Source organism: Panulirus ornatus, chromosome 41 (assembly GCF_036320965.1).
Source record: "Panulirus ornatus isolate Po-2019 chromosome 41, ASM3632096v1, whole genome shotgun sequence".
Lineage (NCBI taxonomy): Eukaryota > Metazoa > Arthropoda > Malacostraca > Decapoda > Palinuridae > Panulirus > Panulirus ornatus.
In genome coordinates this window covers 4,134,624-4,156,669 of record NC_092264.1, presented here as the reverse complement: position 1 = coordinate 4,156,669, position 22,046 = coordinate 4,134,624, and the positions used below count along the sequence as shown (strand labels likewise).

Below are 22,046 nucleotides of genomic sequence, written 5' to 3'. Positions count from 1 at the left end.
AATACAAGAGAGAAGGTGACGGGAGCTGGGGAAATGCTGCTGGAGAGCAACCAAGCACAGCTTTACAGCCAAACGAGAGAGAGAGAGAGAGAGAGAGAGAGAGAGAGAGAGAGAGAGAGAGAGAGAGAGAGAGAGAGAGAGAGAGAGAGAGAGAGAGAACATGTTCCTGGACTCCACCTACAGGTGATAAAACTACGAACTGACGAAAAAAAAGCAAAAAAAAAAAGTAATAAAGGAGCCCCCCTTACCCTACTACATCACACTTGAAACACGCAGCCCTTGAAACTGCTGAAGCCCTGTACACGGGGTGGTATGGGTAGCACTTCCTGGTTTGAAAGCAGGAAATGAGTCAGGTGTAGGGAAACACAGCGATCTATATCTCATTGCACCGTTGTATTTAACCAGGTTGCATCTTCCCCATTCGGAGTTGGTGCACAGGTCCGAAATAAGTGAGAAAATATATCTAGGGCGAGGGAAAAAAAAAAAAGAACGGAAAATGTATAAATATATGAACAGTGTGCCTTCCAACACCTACCTAACGGCTCTTCTTCCCGTGTCGCAATGAAATCGTGTCACCGTTGTCTGGCCGAGCATCTGGCACCTTACTGACGTATTACTGGCTTACACACACACACACACACAGAGAGAGAGAGAGAGAGAGAGAGAGAGAGAGAGAGAGAGAGAGAGAGAGAGAGAGAGAGAGAGAGAGTCGGTAGTAGGTTCAGTCTGAATGAGAGAACTTGACAGAGGTTGTGCTGATATCGTTCGGACATACATAAGGAGAGGATGAGTAAAGAAAGACTCAAGATGATGCATTCCATTATAATGGAATGCCTCTCTGTCTTATCTTCGGTATCAGTGAGTCTCAAGAAGGCAGTCATGATGTCCGGTAACCAGATGCAGCTTTTTACCAAGCTTAGTGGCAAGTAAGGAGGACATACGACTGAGGAATATGAGCACGAATGTCCATATCCATGAATCATACCAAACCCACACCAGTATTACGGTGCCAGATGCCTGACCAGATAACGTTGGCACACTTTCCCTTCCCGAACAGGAAGTCCATATGCAAGTGAAGGAAGGCAATCCAATATATTCATCCTGAAAATTATATATACCTTTTCGTAGGCTATTTTCTTTATCCCTTTTTATTCACCTTTCACCATGAAACCTGATTACGAAAAGAATGGCTTACACTTGGTTGCCGATAAACTTTCTGACGACTGAAGATATCACTATCAACTTTTCTTTAATCTTACAAAAAATTAATGACATGAAATATAAGAGAGGGCGAGGCATAGCAACTCCGACCGGAAATAAAAGCTTGGTTCCTTTGTGAATCCTTGCGGGATTACGAGGGAGTAAATGTGCTACCACAACACACACAGAGGGACGCACCCACTGAACGTGTCGCTGCTACACTGTCTAGGATAATCCCCAAGCTGGAGGCTGTTCAGAGATGAGTCATTCATCGTACACGTATCTCTCTCGCTCTTTTTCTCTCTCTAATGCCAGCTCTTTCTTCCTCACCTCTGACTCTCCCTCACCTCTTATACGAAAACTGTACTGAGGTATTTCCCTGCTCATAGTCTTCCTCGCCTTCTTGCAGTCCCTTCTTGGCCTTGAAAGAAGAAACAAATCCCACATGGAAATCAGGAAATGTTTTCGCCTGGCTCTTGTTCCCGACGCAAACTTCCTACACGCAATCGTCCAAATCCTATGGAACCTAGATGCCTGTTGCCCATGTAATGTCCACTACAACGGTATCCCATTAGCTGTGTCACTCCTCCGTTAGCATCTCATTCTATCTCTTCGTTCCTCTGTTCCTCACGTTATCTATATCCTGAACATTATCCTCCACGAGTTCTCTCACGTAGCACTCAATTCACAACAAGAGACGAGTTAATCTACTCTCCCCATTACTTAAATGAAGACGCGAAGTCAACTTTACATTCACACGCCTCTGGTGAAAGTCAAATACTAATGATCTGTATCTGGAAAACTAGATTCAGAAGAGCGATCCTGTCACCTCCATGTCCTCATTCCAGTCAGATACTCAATACATTCTTTTACCAGAGTCCTCCTCCTAATCCCTTGTGTCCCTGCCACAAATACTCCATTTCATCTTTAAAAGGAACTTCCATTAATGATATTTCCCAGTTCCACGATTCGTCATAGAGCGGCGCGACCCCTCTTCTTCAGCGGTGGGAAGGGAGAGAGAGAGAGAGAGAGAGAGAGAGAGAGAGAGAGAGAGAGAGAGAGAGAGAGAGAGAGAGAGGAGGTGGGGGGGTTATTGTGCTCAGGGCTTTCCCCAAGTGGGGTGTATATGGTTCTGGGCAGGATCATCTACACCACAGCCAGCCAGACAGCCTCCCTCCCACAACAACAAACTCACCATTCCTTTTTTGCCAGGTCTCCGGTCGTGCACCTTTCCTAGCTGACATTTTAGTATCCCTCTGTGTTGCATCCTATATATTCTCCTTCGTGGAGGCCCTGGATTTCTTCACTTACTGCTGATGGTCATGCAGTCTCTACACGTCAATAAAGGCCATGCAATGACGCATTATTTATCTCAGCGTTGGATGACGGTCACGCTTCATGCACCAGTGAACGCAACAGATACTTCATTCACTACGGGCAGCCAGATACATTTCATACATAATGGATTCCATAATGTATTACTGACGACTGGGAGGCCAGACAGAAATGCATTCACTGTTGGACGTCGTATATATACATTATTGACCGACAGAGTGTGTGTGTGGGTGTATATATATATATATATATATATATATATATATATATATATATATATATATATATATATATATAATATATATATATATATATATATATATATATATATATATATATATATATATATACAAAATATCTTTGTACATACTCTACCCAACAGTGATTCATAAACACTTGTAGCTTACAGGAGAGACGTCTGAAAACAGATTCTCTCGAGACCAACAGATGGTGTCAGTACCACTGCAACGTGAGTTGTCAGATGAGTAAGTTTACCTGATGCTCAACACGACTTTAAGCATTTATTTTTGTTTACGCCAACCATATATGGGTTGTGAGACGCCACAAACGGAGACTACAGACGGGCACAGATAGGTTATACGAGTATCACTTCCATTCGGATTGAAATCCTCAAAAAGGTGTTCTCTGACGCCATAACATCTCTGTCCTGTAACCTTTCTTCCTGTTCTTTCCCTTTTTTCCGTCCCTTTGTCCTTTCCAAACTCCTCTACCTTCCCTTGTACCTTTTCTCTTCAAGCTTCACACGTTCTCCCTACATACAAACTTTCTTATCCTCTTCTCCCGCCATATATCCTTGTCCTTGCTCATATTCTTCCTGTTTTCTTTTCCTTTTATCATCACCTTTTTTCATCCTAATCTTCCACCTCTCTCGATCTTCATCCTCCTATCCTCCCTCCTCTTCTCACCGTTATCCCTATTCTTCCTACCCTCCTTTCTCCTCCCTTTTTATACTTTCTTCCTCGTTATCCTAAACTGTTTTTCCTCCTTTTCCCATCCTTACACAGCCTTTCTGTTCGTAGTGTCTCTTTTTTTCTCTAGCAACATTTTTTCTCCCTCCCTCACACTTCCTTCAACCGTTCCTTCCACACTGCCTCACAACAATGTGTATTGTGAGGACCGATCTCACCAAACTTCGTCCTCCCACCGTCATCTACCACAACCAAACGATACATTTGACCACATACCCAAAAGATATCGCCAGACTTTGGCATCCGCCTCCCTAACACACTGTCCCGTGGAGATAACTCGTCATCACCCAAGTTCGCAAAACAATGGACGACTCGCGGCGTGTACAGGCAAGAGAAGCTGTCAGGGGCGAAATTGTGATTAAGTTTATCAAGTGTGTGGAGGGATATCACATGGCATTATGGGTTTTGCATCGACGCACATCTAGTGCGACATGGGACTTTTGCCTTTCGCAATCCCTTCATTGATTCCAGCTGAAGCTCTCTGCTCCAACACCAGCAGGCGATTCACAGAGACTTGACAGCTCGGGACCAACCGTTGACTTAAGACACATACACATACTGGTTTTGTGGTACTTGGCAACTAATCGTATCATTCTACAAATATTCCATTCTTGAAGATGACTGTGGTAAAATCTTTAAGAAGACCATACACGCTCTACATGCATACAAGGACTTTGATGGGAGAATGGTTAGGTCGTTTGCTATGGCGGACGCAAACGTAGCAAGAGCGATGATGGCGTCTTCCTTTCAGCCGCAGGGTATGTTACTCGTGCTCTACTGAACCCTTGCATGGGAGCTGCTGGCTGGCTGTAAAGGCCGGGAACAATGCATTTCATTTGTCTCTTCAGGACAGTCGAAAATACTCATATCAAAAGGGCTTCCTTAGTCATTAGCTCGTCTCTGTCTGTCTTTGATCTCTGATTTCCGTGTCGTTTGTCAGGCCATCTCTTGTCAGATTCCTCTGAGCTCTGCTGGAACATATGCTACATAGAAGCACCCGTTCTCAGGGTGGTCAATACGTTAATGCTATAACAGTGATCGTCTACGTGAACCACTGCTACTGGCGATCAATACGTTACCGTTATACAAGTGACCAACTTGTGCAGCACTATTACTGTACTATCAGTATGAGGAATGCACCTGCGCACGTAAGACACCCAACCACCCACCCACACACACCAATGATGATGTGTTTTTGAGCGATCAGTCCAGTTCTAAGAAGTGACGAAAAAAAAGGGAGGTAACTGCTAAATGCAGTGGCCAGATGAGTCGTAAGGGATCGTGAGGAAGCGTCTACCCCCAAGATGTGCAGTGAGGGAGGGATCGTGAGGGAGGGAGTGTCTACCTCAGAGAGACAGAAGGGGTTCTCGGTGCACCACGGGCGTTCTTAAGCCAGTAGCGGGCTAGCCACTCACCCAGTGGTCACGGCCTCTCTGATTCGCTCACCCTCAGAATCCGCACATCTCCTCTATCACTAGCACGCTTCACATACACACATACACCAGCTCATGAAATGACGAGCCTCCCAATACCAACGAGAAACGTTTGAGGAAATGTTCAACTCGTGTTTTCGTGGGCAAGATGCGAGGGATCTTACAAGTGCTTGCAGCCTGGTGTTTGGTTCGTGCCTGGGCCGAACCAAGGCATAGCGTGATGGATGGAGTCTACTGGTGCAACACTCTGTGCATGTGTCGCGTCGGCACGCAACTGGAGGTGCAGTGTTTCCAGTGGACGCAGCTGTATGAGCTGATGGCATCAGCGGACACAAGTATCGGAGAGTTGAAGAGCGACGAGTGGTTGCTGGAGGGACAAGCCTATTGGTGCGACGAACTCTGTCTTTGCAACATAAACGACGACAGGGAATCTAAGTGCGTCCAGAAAAATGCTCTCGTTCAGCTTGTCACGGATCACATTGCCGACTGGTATTTATATGAAGGTGAGGAGGAGACAGAGGAAGACGAACAGGGTGATGGGAGAACGTCTGCTGCAAGAAGAGGAAGAGAGGGAGGAGGCGAAGTATAGGAAGAGGAATGAGAGGAGGAAGAACAGAAAAATCGCAAGCCCAAGAAGAATGCAAGAGTTAAAGATGAAATTTTAATTCCTGTCGTGGACGATGTTTCCTTCGACTCAGCCAAAGCTTACCACAGAACAGGCACTGACCCCTGGACCAACCATATCCTCACTACCTCACCACTTCTCCCCGGACCAAAACGAGCCAGTGAGCGAGGAATCACCAGAGCCGCTGCTGAGGCAAGAGGCCGTGTCTGCGAGCCCTACTCTGACCACAATACACCTACAGCTCAGTCGCCAGGCTCTGCCGACGACGGCCGCGTCTGCGTACACAACTCACGAGTCTACGGCGGAGGAGCCCCACAGCACCGCCGCCAAGGTGACGCCCGTGCGAGAAGTTCCCATGGAGAGGAAGACCGTGGCCTCGGAGGTGTCGCAGGACTTGGACGAGCTGGGTAGGGCCGTCATGCAGATCAAGAGCGACGTGATCCTCAACCAACGCATCCTCCTCGTCACCGTCGCCGTTGCAGGGACCGCAATGCTAGGGTAAGTGACGACAAAGTCCACTGTCGGTATGATGATTCAGCTCCTCCGATGGAGGCCCCCTCGGATGAGGTGTAATAACATGTGGTGATGGGACGTGGCGCATTAAAGGTATATCACCCATAAAAGACTCTGACGTCCCATGCCTTACTTTCCCGACTTGCTTGACAGTTGTCAGGCATGTACTAAGGTCTGGCCACATCAGGGCCAACTCCGGCTACAATGGCCAGGTTTTACTTTTCTATTTATATTCACCTCTTTCCCTTCCTCCTTAAGGGGTAGCTAACTCGGGTCAAGTACTGTATAAATCTATGGTGTCACATGTCGATATTTGATATCTACCAGTGGGCATAGTAAAACGACGGGGACTTGTTATCGTCAAAATCGGATAAGAGTGAATATCAGGTTCAGCTGATACCTAGAATATTAATCTAAAGACCAGAGCACTACCCTCACGACATAGGAAAGTTGAAGTGATGGCCGGAAACATCTTGCAGCCTCCGTGTCAGTAGGTTGTAGACAGCAGCCGCCTAGGAAAACACTACCATCCTTCCTCATTCTTACCTACATGGTTACACACACGCAAAAAAAGGGAAAAACACGCAACTTTAAAAGCAATTAAACATGAGCTGGAGTTTCGAATGCTGGTAATCCTGCCAGGCAATCTCTCCCCTTCGTATTAACAGATGACTTAATACTGTGAACCTTCAATGGCAATATTACATTATACGAGGAGAGTGTGTGGCAGCACATCCCAGCATCAGATGTTCCTTGCTGTAAGAGGGAGATGCGAGATGTTCCGTCCTGTGAGAGGGAGATACGTGACAAACGCGGTTCTCCGGTGACTAAGGGTATTCTGTGTACCCGTCCTGAGCACAAACGACGCTCGGGATACGACCAGAGAAACCTTTAGAAATCTTGCTTGGTAATCAAGTCAAAGAAAAAAATATATATATAAAAAACTGAGGACAACTTTCCACCAAAAGAAGTGAGTGCGCTTTGAAGAAGTATAAGGCATTTACTGCACGTGGTAGAAAAAAAGATTATCTTAAAAGTAGTCGCGGAGTAGATATTGAGAGAGAGAGAGAGAGAGAGAGAGAGAGAGAGAGAGAGAGAGAGAGAGAGAGAGAGAGAGCTACTTTGAACACTAGCATCACTGGCAGAATCCTCGCCGCAGTTCAAGTCGATCTGGTGTATTCATCGCGACACCACACTAACAAGGAGGGACCGAGGAATACAGGCCCTTACATTTTGTGGTCTTTGAGAGACGTCACAGCGAGCGTGGCTGAAAGGCGGGGATGGGCCTCCTCTTCCCATCATAAACGCGAAGCCTGAGACCATTCACTGAGGAAGCCTGTGAGCTGTGGAATGAGAATCCTTCGCATCTCAAAGTCTGACGGCTTTGTGGACGATTATGTCCTGGGTTTACTAAGCCAGGGATCCATTGTGAAGTCTACGAAGGTGAGAGCTTCAAAGGCTCTTTGCCTTTTTTTTTTTAAGGTTGAAGTATATGAAATTAATTAGGCCGACCAGGTTGGTTGGTTGGGCTTTAGGTCTATCGAATGCCAGGGGTCATTAAGACCGTCAACGTAATCTACATTCACCAACCGAAAATTTCTCACCACCTTCTTCAGGTGTTAAAGATAATGCTAAGACCACATACACTCTCACTGTGCAAGTGGTCCATGGTCGACAATCTACGGTCTTGGAACGTCAGTTTAATCTCAGTCAAGTCTCAAGGCATGGGCTCGGGATGGAGCTGATAACAGTGGAGTGTGTAAACTCACTTGAGTGAGAGAACGCGGCCATCATCTTGACACTACGACAGAAGGAACAAACGAAGTCTTGGATTCAGTGAAACATTTTGATTTCTGGAGAGCAGAGGATGGGACAGAGAGGCTCTTCGAGGATGGGAAGGAGAGGTTCTTCGGGAATGGGACGGAGAGGTCCTTCGCGGATGGGGACTGAGTGGTTTTTCTTGTCCAGGAGACAAAAATCTTCCATGTTGAATTCCTTATCGAAGTCATCCGATGCAACGAGACTATATAACCATATGGGTATTTGAACTTCCTGCAGTGTGTGCATATTTTCGCATTTTCTGAGTATCTCGATGTATGTTTATATGTGGTTGTATGTTTGTGGTTGTCCTTAAGTAAAAAAGCGTAAATATAAAAGGTATCTAGTCCTTTGTAACGTGTCGATAAGCACGAATGACGAAGACAAACCTCTATACTACGTCCAGCAATAGACTTAACCCTAAGAGAAAAACCCTACAACAGTTGTTGATGTATTCAAACACTACAACAGGCGTGATGTATTAAAAACCCCACAACAGTTGTTGATGTATTCACTATTCCTGCAGGGTACTGATCATGGCGGTGCACGAGTGCAGCAGCCGTCGCCAAGCGCTCACTAGCAAGAAGAAGGACGTCGCGAAGGACGATGACCACGTCACCAAAGTTAACCTGGAGGAGGCCTGGTGACCCACCCGCCTGGCCACTGCCAGTGCTGCCGGCACCTTCACTAACCACCCGTTGCGCGAAGGTCGCGATTCTCGATCACTCATCACTACACAAGGACAGACGAAGACTTGGACGATATGAGAGCCAATCAGCATTAAATTTAAGGTTTAGTTTTACGATCATCTGCCATAGGCACAGCACAAGCAGAAGATAGAACACATAAGGCCTTCCATAGGCTGTCTTTCGGTCACTGAAGGTCTGAGGTACAACTTCATGACTATGTCAAGCCTGCTTGAGCCACCTGCGTACCTTTCCCTCCATGTAAAAGACCTCCTGCACTACCACACACACACACACACACACACACACACACACACACACACACACACTACTGTAACAATATTTCAGACGAATTTCAGTTTAGGGCAAACATCAAAGACTCTTTACATGAATATGGCGTCATCAATAACTCTTCCCCCCTTTTGTTTATATCTCTCCTTATATCTCGCTGATCTTTCTGTCTCGCCAGGCTGTGGCTTAGTGAGACAGTCCATACCGGCTTCCTCGACTCTACTAGGAATATAAGTAACCCAGTTGACTCAAACATTCCTCAGTGGCTTTCCTAGTGTTATTCATATACATTCTGCTTAGTGTTTATGTCTGATGTTTTGCAGGCGTGTGTGTTCTAGCTTTGTTTCACGTTCCTAGTTCGTAGCACATCACTGTATCTATGTGTATATGTTACTTTACTTACTGTAATACACTTAATCATCAAAAAACTACCGACTTTAAATCACACATATAATTGCGTAAATGTGAATACACACGTAAGGCGTCGCCAGTACCTTGGTGTATTGTACACGAGAGTGGCCATGATTGTCTGTGTCTGGAAGTACCATGTGAACCACTGATTTAAGTAAACTCTGTGGAAATATACACACACAAGCTCCCAGCTTCCGACTGCATTTTAAGGCATTTTAAAATGAAAACAAATGGACTTGAAATACACCTTGGATCCTCGGAGTATATATTTCCAGCGAGTTGACTCATCATAAAGACAAGGACTCAAGATTTTTGCATCGACACCAGATTCGGTGCATAAGATTATGTCTCCGGGGTCTAAAACGCAGCCAGGACGAGCTCTCGACACCCTTCTTCGCCAGGAGAATCCTCAAGTCCAGACGGGTCATGCAGAACTTCAGCAGTTACCCCGTAGCTCACGAAGGTTAACGACAGGGTCGTGTGTGCTAAACTTGCACGAGGAAGGAGGTAAAAAAAAAAACACTTCCCGAAACAAGTCAGGGAGAGCCGATTACTTTACGACCGAGAATTACATTACGTTGTAATTACATTGCATTAATATTTCACGGTGTTTTACTAATCTGATAAAAAAGGGTCGAATATATATTGCATCGCTGCGTTGCATACCACCACCACCACGGCTGCGGGTGGTAATTATTTCGTGGGGGTGTAAACTATGGGTCTGCAATGACCCCAAAACAATTCATTAGTCTCTAGACGAAACGCATAATAAGATTACCTTCATTTACACATATCAGTCATCTGATAAAGCTGACGTAAATGAAGTATAAATTATGATTAAAGAAAAACGCGGACTCAGGCTCTCAGCAGAAGAAAGAGGACGACGAAAAATTTTGGACTCCCCCCCCCCCATGCAGCACCAGCGAACTCGTCCACAATCCTCAAGACTCATTAGCAATGCCCTGACGGCATCTCTAAACATTAATGACCGGACCTAAACTAATTACCAGGGCAGACCATGCATGTAATAAGAGTCCAACCAACACGATATTTCATTTCCAGCATTTACTCTCCTTTTTTTTTAAGTAAGAGGTTCTATTGCCGCCCAAAACTTCTTTTACAAAGGGGTTCCTTTAGCAGAAGAGTGCTGCACTGTTCAGCCTACATAAACAGTTCACTACAGTATATAACAAAGGATTACAGAAAAACCAGAGATAAGGAAAATGTTAAAGGAAAGTAGGGAAGGATTGAGGAAAACGCATACAATAATGGGTTTGTTAAGAAATCGTATAAAAATTGGATTTTGTTGAGGAAAACGTATACAATAATGGATTTTGTTCAGGAAAAAGTATAACAATAGATTTGGTTGAGAAAAACGTATAAAATAATGGATTTTGTTGGGGAAAACGTATAAAATAATTCATCACGCCCTTGGACTTATCACGAAGCGAAGATTCTCTTATCTGGGAGCAGTTCCTTGGATTCAGTCTGGTCAACATTTTAGTCACAAAACATAACTCTATATAAAGAACTCTGACTCCAATCTTTTCAAATATATAAACCTTCACGCTCAATATAGCGCTCTTATCAATATATTTTCCATTGGACGTAGCCCAGGGTGATTTTCCGGCTAATAACTTTACTTAGATCTCAACAAGTCAGTATTTCTTTGACACTGAACATAATTTCACGTAACCCACCAGGGTCGTAAGGAAGCATGTAAGATTGACACTTGTTATTTGTGTTCCTTTCGCTTTGTTGTGTCATTTCACAGTGTCTTGCGACGCTCTGAAGTTCTGATTATATCATTCTTTTAGACGATATGAATCCTTTTCATCCCTCTGTTTGTAATAGATGACTGTATCTCGCTTCTCCGGGTGACAAATGACGACGTCGTTTGACTGGATACTCTCTACCAGTTGACGAATCCTGTTGAGCCCATATAGGTCCGACAGATAGACTCGAGTCCCACGCAATCTCTATTTGTTTTGGGTAGAGGCTATGGATCCACAGTGCGTCATGCGACAGTGTTCGTTATGTCATAATATTCCAGAATACTCATGTATCTGTAGCTAATAAGGAGACAGATGACGGCAGGAGATGAGCCGAAGAAAAGAACGAGTTGTTAAATCTAGGAAAGACGAGCGTTACTGAGACGTGTGGATATGCCTTCCGTTAATATGCCAGGGGGCAACGTGCTGGCAGGCCGATGGGGAGGGAACTCCGGGGTGGGAGGGCGGGGCGGCCGGGAAGGCGAAAAGCATTCTTGAGTTCCAACAAAGATGTTGTTGTGTTGTGTTTGAGAGAGAGAGAGAGAGAGAGAGAGAGAGAGAGAGAGAGAGAGAGAGAGAGAGAGAGAGAGAGAGAGATTCTTGTCCCTTGCGCTAAAAGGTTTGCTTTTGTTTGCAGATGTTTATTTGGGGGGTTTCATCGATGATGGTGCTGGTTGTTGACTCGGGAGGAGTGTGACCGGGGGGGGGGGATGTATTTTTGGACAGGATTAACACACTGGACACACACACACACACACACACACACACACACACACACACACACACACCATCTCCCCGACGTATGTCTAAATGAAGGAAGATCTGTTTCTCTCGCTATGTTGGCAGATTGGAGAGGATCTCCGTGCGTCGCAGATGCCTTGCATGGACGAACAATGGACAGTACATTACGGCTTTTTTTGGTGTTATAAATGCAGCATTTCATAAGGCGTAGCGAGGGGAGTCCATTTGGCCTCCGATGTTAGGCAGGGCTTGCTAATCATAACCTCTAACTAAGCGTTCTTTGAATCAGTTGGTGCCCATATACCACACCTCTCTTGCAGAAGCGCAGTTAAGGTTGTCCACAACTTCATCATTGACTGTCCACAACAACCTCGTATATACATTCCACGTCGACACATTACAGTGTGGGTAGGGATTCTGATAGCTTATGGGAGCATAGGACCCCTTTCATCCGGCAGGTTCTTGTAGGGTTGAGGCTGCGTTGCACGCGGGAGCTGGGTAAGATGGGCTCCTCTGGGGTCGGGAAAGTCCTCGCCGATGCTGGTGTACGCCTCTCCGTCCGCTGGCGATGAAAATACAGCCTCGTCGACGGTGAATCATCGCTCGCTCTCTTATCTTTCTTAGGCGGAACCCAGGTACACGAAACGGAATGATGAACGCCACTGCACACCTCTCTGCCCATCAGAGGCAGTCGAGGGTACGTGATCACTGCAACAGCATCACGCTGCCGCCCAGCGTTGACGGAAGACGTTGAGCTTAGAGGGAGGAGCCAAGAGCAATAATAATAGGCTGTGTAGTGGGGGGGCGCCACAACCCGAGATCACGACGGAGGCCGGCTGGTTCTACCCTGCTTGCTGTTACGCCACACAACACTGCTGGGCCGTGGTACATAGCCTGACATGGGAGTGTTGGGATGTACTACATAGCCTGACATGGGAGGGTTGGGACGTGGTACATAGCCTGATATGGGAGTGTTGGGACGTGGTACATAGCCTGACATGGGAGTGTTGGGATGTACTACATAGCCTGACATGGGAGGGTTGGGACGTGGTACATAGCCTGACATGGGAGTGTTGGGACGTAGTACATAGCCTGACATGGGAGTGTTAGGACGTTGTACATAGCCTGACATAAGAGCCAACGGCACTACATGATCACAAGCTGACTTATCGCGGACAAAGAGCCATAATATGTCTTCCAGTATGTCCTGATAAAAGAAGTAGGCGCCAATATGCATCTCAAACTGACTCTGTGTGTATAATGACCTACTTGTACTGCGCAGGGAAAGGGGTTTTTTACACTCACAGGGCCCCCCCCCATCTCTTGTGTGTGTGTGTGTGTGTGTGTGTGTGTTCCATTTCGCTCGCAGTGTATGTGAATGTCTTAAAATCAAGCGTCGCCACCAACACATCCTTGCTCAATCCACTCCTCGCTCTGCGGCAATGATAATCCTCTTGTCCTTGCTAAGCTCTTGGAATCTTGCGTGACGTGACAAATGTCATGACATGATGATCATTAGACAACCAATTTAGCAAGCCTCTGGTGCATTTATAGCTTCTGAGGTCTGCGCATGTGCAATAGAACCTTAGTGTCTGGAAGTAACTCCCCTACTGATGTTATATTACTTTCCTGAGAATTCATTGGTCGCCTGTAACCCTCACCTCAGTGTGATTGGCTACCTGTGCGATAAGTCGGACAACGACACTTCTAAAAACCGGTTTCCCCTTCCTTATACCACACGTGACGTCATATTTGATTATCAGGGTTATGATTGGTCAGTAAGATGTAGAGCTTAGTTTTAACAGGTCGATACTTTTTTTTCTTTCTTTTAACTACAAATCAACAACGACCGTGAATCATAATCAATTATGAACGCATTAGTTACTGTAAGAATTATCAAGAAAAGAAAGTCAGTTGACTCAGTCAAAAAAAGCTAGAGAGGCAACATTTATATGAGTACCAAATATACATCAACTACTAAACGAGAGACAGCCTAACCTCTGCGAAAGCTCAAGACAGCACTGCTTAATAGTTAGGTTCCGAGAAAACGGAAAACTAAATGTTACTATATGTTTCATGTGACATGTTAGCAGTATATCTGACGGACCTTCATTACGACGACAGCTCGCACTAGGAAGAACCAGACCTGACGATTCTTATCTAACAGTAAAAAATAAGGAAATCACAGAAGATAGGCTTCATCTATGGAAGGTTTCCTTGCGATTCAAACTGCAGAGAAGACTTTGAATATTCGAGAAATGCTGACGATTCGAGAAATGCTCACAATTCGAAAAATGCTCATAATTCACAAAACGCTCACAATTTTGCGAAATGCTCACAATTCGAGAAATGCTCACAATTCGAAAAATGCTCACCATTCGAAAAATGATCACAATTCGAGAAAAGCTCACAATTCGAGAAATGCTCACAATTCGTAAAATGCTTACAATTCGTGAAATGCTTACAATTCGTAAAATGCTCACAATTCATAAAATGCTCTCAATTCGAGAAATGCTCACAATTCGTGAAATGCTCACAATTCGTAAAATGCTCACAATTCGTAAAATGTTCTTAATTCGAGAAATGCTCACAATTCGTAAACTTTTCAACGATCTGTTGATATTTTCTCAAATTTTCACCTCAGTTTTTTCCGACTATTTCCGCCCTCCTGTGTCTTGACTCTGTGGGGTCAAGTTAATCAGCGACAGAGGTCATATCATCCGCTCGACTGTGGCGTTGGATGAGCAGCACGGAGATTCATCATCCACTTGACTGTTGGAGATGATTCACCATATCTATCGCGGAATCAGCTGAGTGGGGAAGAAAGTCATCAACATCATCTTCACTACTGGAATAGTAGTAGCCAGAGGACTCCCGTGTCACCCACTCGACTCTGGGGGCGTCAACGAGATACTCATCATCTTGACTCTGTGAGTCAGCTGAGTAGCGAGGAAAATTCATCATCAGGTGTGTGTGGTGGTGTCGACAGCTGGGTGGTGAGGAGACACGAATCATCTACACAACTGCGACGATCGGGCGCACACAGCTCCCTCATCTCACCTTCTGACGGCCAGTAACCCAGAGGTGGTGTCCCATTGTCCATAGCATCCGTTCGATCCTCAATGTTCTCTCCCACCAGTTGGACTCACCCCGCTAGCGGACCATGGTGGGGAAGGTATTGGAGGTAGAGGGATTAAGAATCGTAAAAGGCCATTGCTTCGAATGACCCTCCTCTCTCTCTCTCTCTCTCTCTCTCTCTCTCTCTCTCTCTCTCTCTCTCTCTCTCTCTCTCTCTTTGGTTTAATATGAACGGCTCCAACTTCAATAGCTGTGGGGACTGCTACACGTTTCTCTATACAACTTCACTGAGGCTTTTGCCAGATACCACCGCTGTCGTGAGTGTGGATGTATCACTCTCAAACTGATTTGGGCGTGAGGTCACTGCGACCCAACGCCCCAAAAGGCAGGAAAACGAAACACTGTATCAAGACCCTTGAGTCAGTATGGCACTGCTCGAAAGGTACTTGACCTAAAGCCCAGGTTTTGCGGCCTGGGTACGCTGTGCTCTGACGTAGATAACGCTAATTTGGTATGGGCATCTGCACCGTCACAAAGTGTACACCACCTTTGGTGGGGGTCAGAGGCAGTGTGACGCCGCAGACGGTAGTGCGAACGTGGGTGACCACGATGTGACGCAGCAGGCGGTAGCCATCGTGTCTTGGAAGATGACAGTGTGACGCAACAGATGCACATGAGGTACTGGAGTTGAGCTGCGAACGCCACTGCGGTACAGGAGACTGCAGTGGGAAACGGTACGTCAGATCGACGTGGACTCCTATACAACGACGCAGTAGACGCATCCACGGTATAGATGGCTATAATGTGACGCAGCTGATGGTTGTGTTGTGTGACTGGCTACATTGTGACGAGGCGGAGGGGAGTGTACGGTGAGGTAATGCTGGGGATTGTATTGTGACGCAGTGGACGGTGATGCAGCAATGGAGGAGGAGGAGGAGGAGGAGGAGGAGGCAAAGCGGCCGCAATGCGTCGGAGTGGATGATGTGGTGTCTACAAAACACGTCAATTACCCACGGTTATTCCTAATCAACATGATACCTGACCATATGGACGAGCACAAAGGATGCTTCATCATTATCAAACACAACATGAAGAAACATTACTCCCATATTCCTGGATGTAAACACACGCTTGCTTATGGAGGAAGGTGACATCTTTTACTGGAGACAGAGTTAATGGCTTGTGGGAGATGACTGTAGCTTTGTCTTTGACGTCATATGTCTTTGTCCGTGTAGTCTGACCTCGGTCCTTGCTAAGTGAGAGGCCTTGCCAACACAGCTGTTGTGTTAACGCTTTAAGATCGCGTGGGATGTAACGTCGCTCTTAGATGCACTGATGCTATTGTATAGTGAGAACACAAGGGGCTATTCTAAATCGCTGACTCGATGAAATAAGCGGAGAGAAAGGGACTCTGGACAAGTCGTTTTCCTGCGACGGGACGGAACGCAAGAGCGAGATTATGAAACCATTCCATCGTGACATGGGTGTTGGTGCTTTCACTACAGTACATAGTATCCATAAAATAATAAGAATAAACCATTCAATTTCCCTCCACTACACAAGGACCATATGTACGCAGTGAGCGCGTGTGTGGCTCTAGCATCTTGCATACCTGAAGAAGGTGTGCAACATTATTTTTTTTCGACTGGTAGTTAATACATGACAATGATCGACTTTACTGACCCTGGCATTCGAGAGGTCAATGTAACAACCTAACTGACCAAAGATACAGCAGGTGGTTTTAAAAACCTACCTACGTAACAATCACGTGCAAACAACCACTCACTCCTACTAAACGTCGAACCTGTGTTCTCCAACATGCTACTCCGTTGGTTACCTAAGTCTCAAGATACCTTAACCTCCACCACCATGATCTGGGAATCAATCTCAGACCCAAAAGGACTACACTGGAGGCTCGAACTTCTCGGAAGCGACTATTTGTTTTCAGATTCATAAACAATATTGAGCTCACGCAACCATCTCTCCTACGAAGGAACTCGAAACATCACAAATTTCAGATATCTTAAAAACCCATTCATCACTCGAATGAAAATAAGTTACACGAATACAAAAATTGAGGCTTGATGTCGAATCGAATACCCGATGAACAGAAACAATGTGGCGTTAGGTCATGGGTGACGGTAAGTGGGGGGAAAAATGGATTGTGCATCCTGTGATCTCTGACCACGAACCACCCACTCTGTCAAGATGCCAAGTGCGGGTCTCCACCTCTGCGTTCAGACTCTCGATGAGGGTCAATAGCCGAGTGTGTGTGTGTGTGTGTGTGTGTGTGTGTGTGTGTGTGTGTGTGTGTGTGTGTGTGTACTGATGGGACACGGAGTACCTTCGTACGCTACCTAGACTTCACTCGTTTATTCCTGTCAGACAATGGACCCCTCTCTTACCCACAACACTTGGTGCCTGTCTTGCGGTAATACCAGTGGTAAATGGTTGTGCAGGTTCACGTACATACCCTGATAAGAACTAATACGACTACACTGCGTAATGAGAGGAACTACTATGCACGATAAATCTAACTCAAAATTCTATGAAATCTCCAAGCAACAAAAGTGAGCAACATATGGACGTATGATATTTACTAAACACACCGAATAAGGATGGAAAAAAATAACGCAACGAGAGGAAGGGGAGGACAAAAACGAGGAGACTAGGTTAAGGGAGACTTGGGTGGGGTGGGTGTGGGTTTGGGAGGTGGGGGTGGTCTGCCAAGTGTATACACAAACAGTGAAGCTCAAGAAACTGAGTAAGGTACAGAAGGAACAGCCCTCATGAATCACAGTCGTAAAACATTTGAAAGAATCATGGAGAAGAGAATCTGCGTTCTTTCATATCTATTCGCCGTTTCCCGCGTCAGCGAGGCTGCGCCAGGAGAAGACGAGGGGAAAGTGTGCCCTTTTCGCTCACATCCATTCTCAAGCTGCCATGTGTAATGCACCGAAACCACAGCTAAAACGAGCTATAATTGAACTAAATCCGAGAGGAACGTCTGCGTGGCCATAGGTCATAATAAAAACGCTACTGAAGTTATATTTTTCCCCTTAATTCAACGAAGGTTTGAAAAGTCTGGAACCTGCATTAAAAAAAAATGTTAAGGACACGCATTCGAGAATATGTAAAAAGGGGTAACACAACTCCGAGCTGTACCAGGAACACACAAAGACCCGGCATTCATGCACGGACACAAGAACTAGGGAGGACAAAGACGGAAAAGAGAAAAAAATTGAAGTGGGGGGGACAAAAAGCCAAGAAAGAAAAATAGAAAGAAAGAGAGAGTGAAGACAGATGGAAGCGGGAGGTGGGAGTCTTAGAAGAAGAAAAAAACACCTTGGAAACGTCTTGAGAACATTAGAAGACCTAATGATATCTCTTGTCCTAATGTCACCAATCCATTAACACCACGACGACGAACAACTGCCACAACTGGCAGGTGGTGCGGTGGTGGTGGTGGTGTGTGGCGGCAGTGTGGTGTGGTGGTGCCGATGAACGCTAGCCAAGGCGACTCCTAGCCACCCACATGCCTCACAGTCTGGTGTTGCTGAAAACCTTTATTCAGGGCACAATAGCTCCGTATACCTTTTCTAAAAGGCACATTTCCTATGTATACCTTTATTTAGGGCACGACAACTCTGTATACTTTTTTAAAAGCATAATTGCTCCCTATACCTTTGCTTAGGGCACAACTGCTCTGTATACACCTTTTAAGGGCACAACTACTCTGTATAATACCTCTACTTAGGGCACACTTGCTCTGTATATACCTTTATTTAGGGTACACTTGCTCTGTATACCTTTATCTAGGGCACAACTGCTCTGTATACCTTTTAATTAGGGCACAACTGCTCTGCATACCTTTATTTAGTGTACGACCTACTTAGTTTCATTCTTGCTTATTCCTCCTCACACAAATCTACGTCTCTAGTCTTCATTGTGGCGATTATCATTTTCATTTCCTCTCGTGTGTGTTTCGTTTTTCTGCCTCAGACTTTCCTGTGTCCTGTTCTACTCGTTCCTTCACTTATTCTTCACAAGCATCTACTGTGCCTTCCTGTAAGGCCATATCTCAAGATATGTCTTAATTACAAGACGATTTGACACTTCCCTGCTTAACCAACACCCTGTTCACTTTTTTCTAACAACTTCGTCATAACATTTATCTTGAACTTCAGTTAGTTGCTGTATTTTGAAATCCTGAAAGTCCACACGGCTAATTAGAGTCCAGTACATTCATCTGTAAAGTGGCAGAATTAGCCCACCCGGTGATGCTCGAGAACACTCACTCAGAATGAACCCAAGACCGAACCATTATGATCCATGACTAACTCGCATCTCCTTCACGTGAGGTGTGCTTAAAAATGTGTCTTTTGAGTACTTTAAGAGGTTTTCCATTTTCTTCACGGCTGAGAGGGTTGCCTTGTTGAGAAGTAAGGTTAAGACCTGCTTCGCGACCATAGTCTTAACCTGTTAATTAAGGGTAAAGAGTTCACTGCTTTCAAACGCAGTGAGTTGAGGGTTAGGAGTTCATATTTCTTGAAGATCCAAAGCTCATTGTTATTAAGGGAGCATATCTGATATATCTTTACGTCCCAGAGTCCATACTTGTTTAAGGCTCGAGAATTCTTAGCTTGGTAAAGGCAAAGAAATTATCTTTGTTGTAGAGTCCGATTTCTGTGACTTCGTTTCTTCCAGACTCCTCCTTAACTCCGTTCTCTCGTACTCAGCTTCCTCTTTGGTTAAGTTCGATTCCGTTTCTGTCGACAGATCGACGTCTCCTTCTGCCATCAACCATCGTCCAGGAGGCTCTATCCTGTCCCCTTCCCTCCTCTGCCATTCCATCAGTGACAATCTTCCTTCAACACATAACCCTCTTAGTCACTTATATGCCCCAGGCGACTAAACCTCGCATTCCTTCGATTCTTTCAAGTCCGCTCCATCTTCCTTTGTTTGATCTATATCTCGTATCTTTACACATACTTTAGTGAGCTCAGATCTTGAGAGAAGTTTTCTCAAAGGGGAGGACTTAACCCAGATAAGTTTAATGTATTTGGTACCCAATCTCGTCCAAATTTTTCTTTCTAAAGGCTTCCCACACACACACAAACACACACACACACACACACACACACACACACACACATTTCCCTATCTCATTTAGAGGTTCTGTGGTTCTGCAATGCCATGCAATCAAAATACTTGGTGTCACCGTTACGTCTAATCTATCTTGGAATCCCATCTTGAGCAAACAGCGACGTATTCTAAAGAAAAAAGAAATATCGAAATCTTGTTCACGTGCCGGAGAATCTTCTCTTCTGAGTAGTTACTCTGATTATACAAAGGGCTTATACGATCCGCCCTTGTATAGACAGAGTCCTGCTCTCGCAAGTGAGGACGATCTAACTCTATATGTGTTTACATGACTTGGTCGAGTTTGAAGATGTCCGGCTGATCCACACGCCAGTATACGTCCATACATCTTAATCATGCATGTACGAGGATAAGTTAGACCAAGAGGGAATGGAGACGCATATCGTACACTTGCTCGCTTATTACCAAATAACAAATACTTATGGAAAGGTGCACTCAGAAGACCAAGGGAGTTAGACCTGAGAACGAAATGTCAGAGTCTCTATAAACGGTAGAGGCTTTTCCTGTAGGCCTTCTCACTCACAGACAAAAGAGCATAGCAGAGCAGATGGATGCTTCAAGCTTTGTTCGGCCTCTTGCAAGGAACGTAACTAAACCATGAAAGACAACAGAAGAGCATATTTGAAAACCAGTTTTTATAATGACGTCACGACTTACGGCTACACCATAGAAGCTGTGAAAGAGACTCGCAAGAGACGACAAAACAACCACGACCCTCACACATGACTGTAAACGCACCAATGTAGTAAATTGAGACGATACGACTACTTATCAAGTCTTTTTGAAGTCTTAATACCTTTACTGAGGTGATACAACAACTTATCAAGTTTCTTTAAAATCAAGAAATCGTCATATCTTCAATTCTTACACAACCCAGCATTATTTTCAAGCTGTGTGTGGAAAAAGTGTGTGCGGAGGCTGGTCACTCCGAGGCTTGACCAGGGTAACAGGACAAGATGAGGCGGCGCGCAACAATGTTCATCATATACATTTCCGCGGTATATCTACCCACCTGCTGCTCTAGCAACCTGTTTACGCCAAGTCGTCCACCTCCTCCTCTCTCTCTTTATACCTGTTTTTCAGCTCTCAACCGCCGGGGGGAACACTTCTGGACAATATATTTAGGGTGAAATGTACTAGACGCTTGAGAGGAAGCCCTTCATGCTCGTTGTTCTTGTTATTTAAGCAAGACTGTGCTAAACTTGAGACGAATAGATGTACATGATGCCGCGCCAGTGGATGATGCCACATCAGTGGATGATGTCACCGCAGTGGATGATGTCACACCAGTGGAGGATGTCACACCAGTGGATGATGTCACACCAGTGGAGGATGTCACACCAGTGGACGATACCACACCAGAGGAAGTATACTGACACAAGGGCATCATTGCCCCAGGAAAGCTTCGCCTCCAATCGACGCAAGTGGGTAAGAGTCTGGCTTAAGGGAGGTCAAAAGCTCAGCTTGCCGGAGCGTGGCTGACAGAGGCAGGGGCGCGGTCTACAGAGGAACCATGGCTTAGAGGCAGTCTCATCTTGGCTTACAGGAGGTTAGAAACGCAGAGTGAAGTGGCGTGTTAAACTTGCACAAAGTCATGCGTGACTAACCGAAGCTTAAGCACCGCTCACAAAGTGCGAGAGAGGCGCGAGGGATTTAAGTGACTAGGCGACGGTGTGTTTTACAAGAGAGAGGACTGTCTCTCTCACTAAGGGTAGGCGCACAGCTGGCCTCACTAGCCACCTGAGATGAGACTAGGGGCACGGCTGGTTGGTGACCTGAGGTGGGAGTAGGGGTACGGCTGGTCCGTCTGGGGACCTGGAGCTTAGCTAACGCGGCAGGTTAATCAGCTCACTGGGTCGAGGGCGTAGCTTTAATTGGGTTACTGGAGGTCATGACACAAGGGGAGGGATCTTAGTCCAAGGACAATAGTGTGGCTTATTAACAGCAGAGACTTGGCACGCCGTGGGTAGAAGCCTGACATACTGGAGGAT

At 45.6% G+C, this 22,046-nt stretch overlaps 2 protein-coding genes across 11 annotated transcripts in view; one reads left to right on the top strand and one right to left on the bottom strand.

Moving 5' to 3' along the window:
* The window catches only part of LOC139761628 (uncharacterized), a 208,360-nt gene that overhangs the window by 164,589 nt on the left and 21,725 nt on the right, over nt 1-22,046 (bottom strand). The gene's annotated exons all lie outside the window — the stretch shown is intronic.
* LOC139761772 (uncharacterized) lies at nt 4,867-9,270 on the top strand. The gene is made up of 2 exons (XM_071686209.1): nt 4,867-6,080; nt 8,440-9,270. The coding sequence occupies exons 1-2, from the start codon at nt 5,638-5,640 to the stop codon at nt 8,558-8,560; spliced, it is 564 nt and encodes a 187-aa protein (XP_071542310.1). The 5' UTR covers nt 4,867-5,637; the 3' UTR covers nt 8,561-9,270.

What these genes read in the sequence shown, in the direction of transcription:
- LOC139761772 (XM_071686209.1), top strand. Translation starts at nt 5,638, where the DNA reads ATGTTTCCTTCGACTCAGCCAAAGCTTACCACAGAACAGGCACTGACC. An exon ending in GCAGGGACCGCAATGCTAGG is followed by an intron (nt 6,081 to 8,439) that starts GTAAGTGACGAC and finishes CTATTCCTGCAG; the next exon opens with GGTACTGATCATGGCGGTGC.